The sequence below is a fragment of the Callorhinus ursinus genome, unplaced genomic scaffold, assembly GCF_003265705.2.
Source record: "Callorhinus ursinus isolate GAN/ISIS: 27379988/994484 unplaced genomic scaffold, GSC_fseal_2.0 scaffold3, whole genome shotgun sequence".
Lineage (NCBI taxonomy): Eukaryota > Metazoa > Chordata > Mammalia > Carnivora > Otariidae > Callorhinus > Callorhinus ursinus.
The window spans coordinates 92,474,051-92,474,978 of NW_027397065.1; the positions used below are offsets into that span (position 1 = coordinate 92,474,051).

The 928-nt window shown below is 71.6% G+C and overlaps 1 protein-coding gene across 1 annotated transcript in view; it reads left to right on the forward strand.

Annotated features, from left to right (window-relative positions):
• Positions 1 to 22: 22 nt before the first annotated feature.
• LPCAT1 (lysophosphatidylcholine acyltransferase 1) overlaps positions 23 to 928 on the forward strand; it is a 46,269-nt gene continuing 45,363 nt past the window's right edge. The window contains exon 1 of the mRNA XM_073891109.1: positions 23 to 197. Within this exon, the coding sequence (XP_073747210.1) occupies positions 51 to 197 (147 nt within the window). The 5' untranslated portion in view covers positions 23 to 50. The remainder of the gene's footprint in view (positions 198 to 928) is intronic.

Below are 928 nucleotides of genomic sequence, written 5' to 3' on the forward strand. Positions count from 1 at the left end.
CCGCTCCCGCTCTGCGCCCCGCGCCCCGCTCCCTGCGGCGGGCGGCGGCCATGAGGCTGCGGGCGCGCGGTCCCCGGGCCGCCCCCGCCTCCAGCGCCGCCTCCAGCGTGGGGGCCGGCGACGCGCCGCGGCTGGCGCCCCCGGGGCGGAACCCCTTCGTACACGAGCTGCGCCTCAGCGCCCTGCGGAAGGCCCAGGTGGGTGCCCGCCCCAGGCCGGGCCGCCGGGGACGGGGATGCGCGGCTGGGGAGGGGTCTCGCGGGCCCGGCCCCGCGGCCGCTCCGCCGCTTCCAGCGGCCTGCGACCCCAGCCCTGCGGCCGGCTGCCCTCGCCCCATCCCCGGGGCCCTCACCGTGCTTCCCGGCCCCACACCCCCTTTCCCGGATCCCCGGATCGCCACACCCGCTTCCCTTGGCGTTCCGCGCCGAGCGGTCCCCGGTCCCGCGTGCGTTCCCGCCGCGTTCAGGCCCCTCGAGGGACCGGCGCGGCTCCCCCTGGATGTGACTTGGTCACTTGATGAGCTCCATGTGTGGGACCTCGTTGGTCATTTGAGTCCAGGCCGGAGACGGGAGTACGAGCCGTGCGAAGCTTTTCCTTCGGCAGGATTTCCGCCTCTGCGTTTGCAAGTTGTGTTCTGGGGAGGGTGCAGGGGAGGCTCCCTTGGGGGTTCGTCTGTAACGGAGTCGATTTTATGCATCCCCGGTTCCAGCGAGGGAGGCAACGGTGTGCAGTTTCCATCACGTGTTATGTGTGGCGTCCCCTGGTCCTGGCTGAGGGATGGACGCCTGCGGGAAGCAGTGGGGGCCCACACTTGTCCTTTTTCTTACAGGGCTTCTGGGGGGGGGGGGGGATCCATTCCCCTGACCTGGTGGGAAACATTACCGCACCTGGTGGGGTCATTTCCCGACCTGGTGGGGTCATTCCTGGC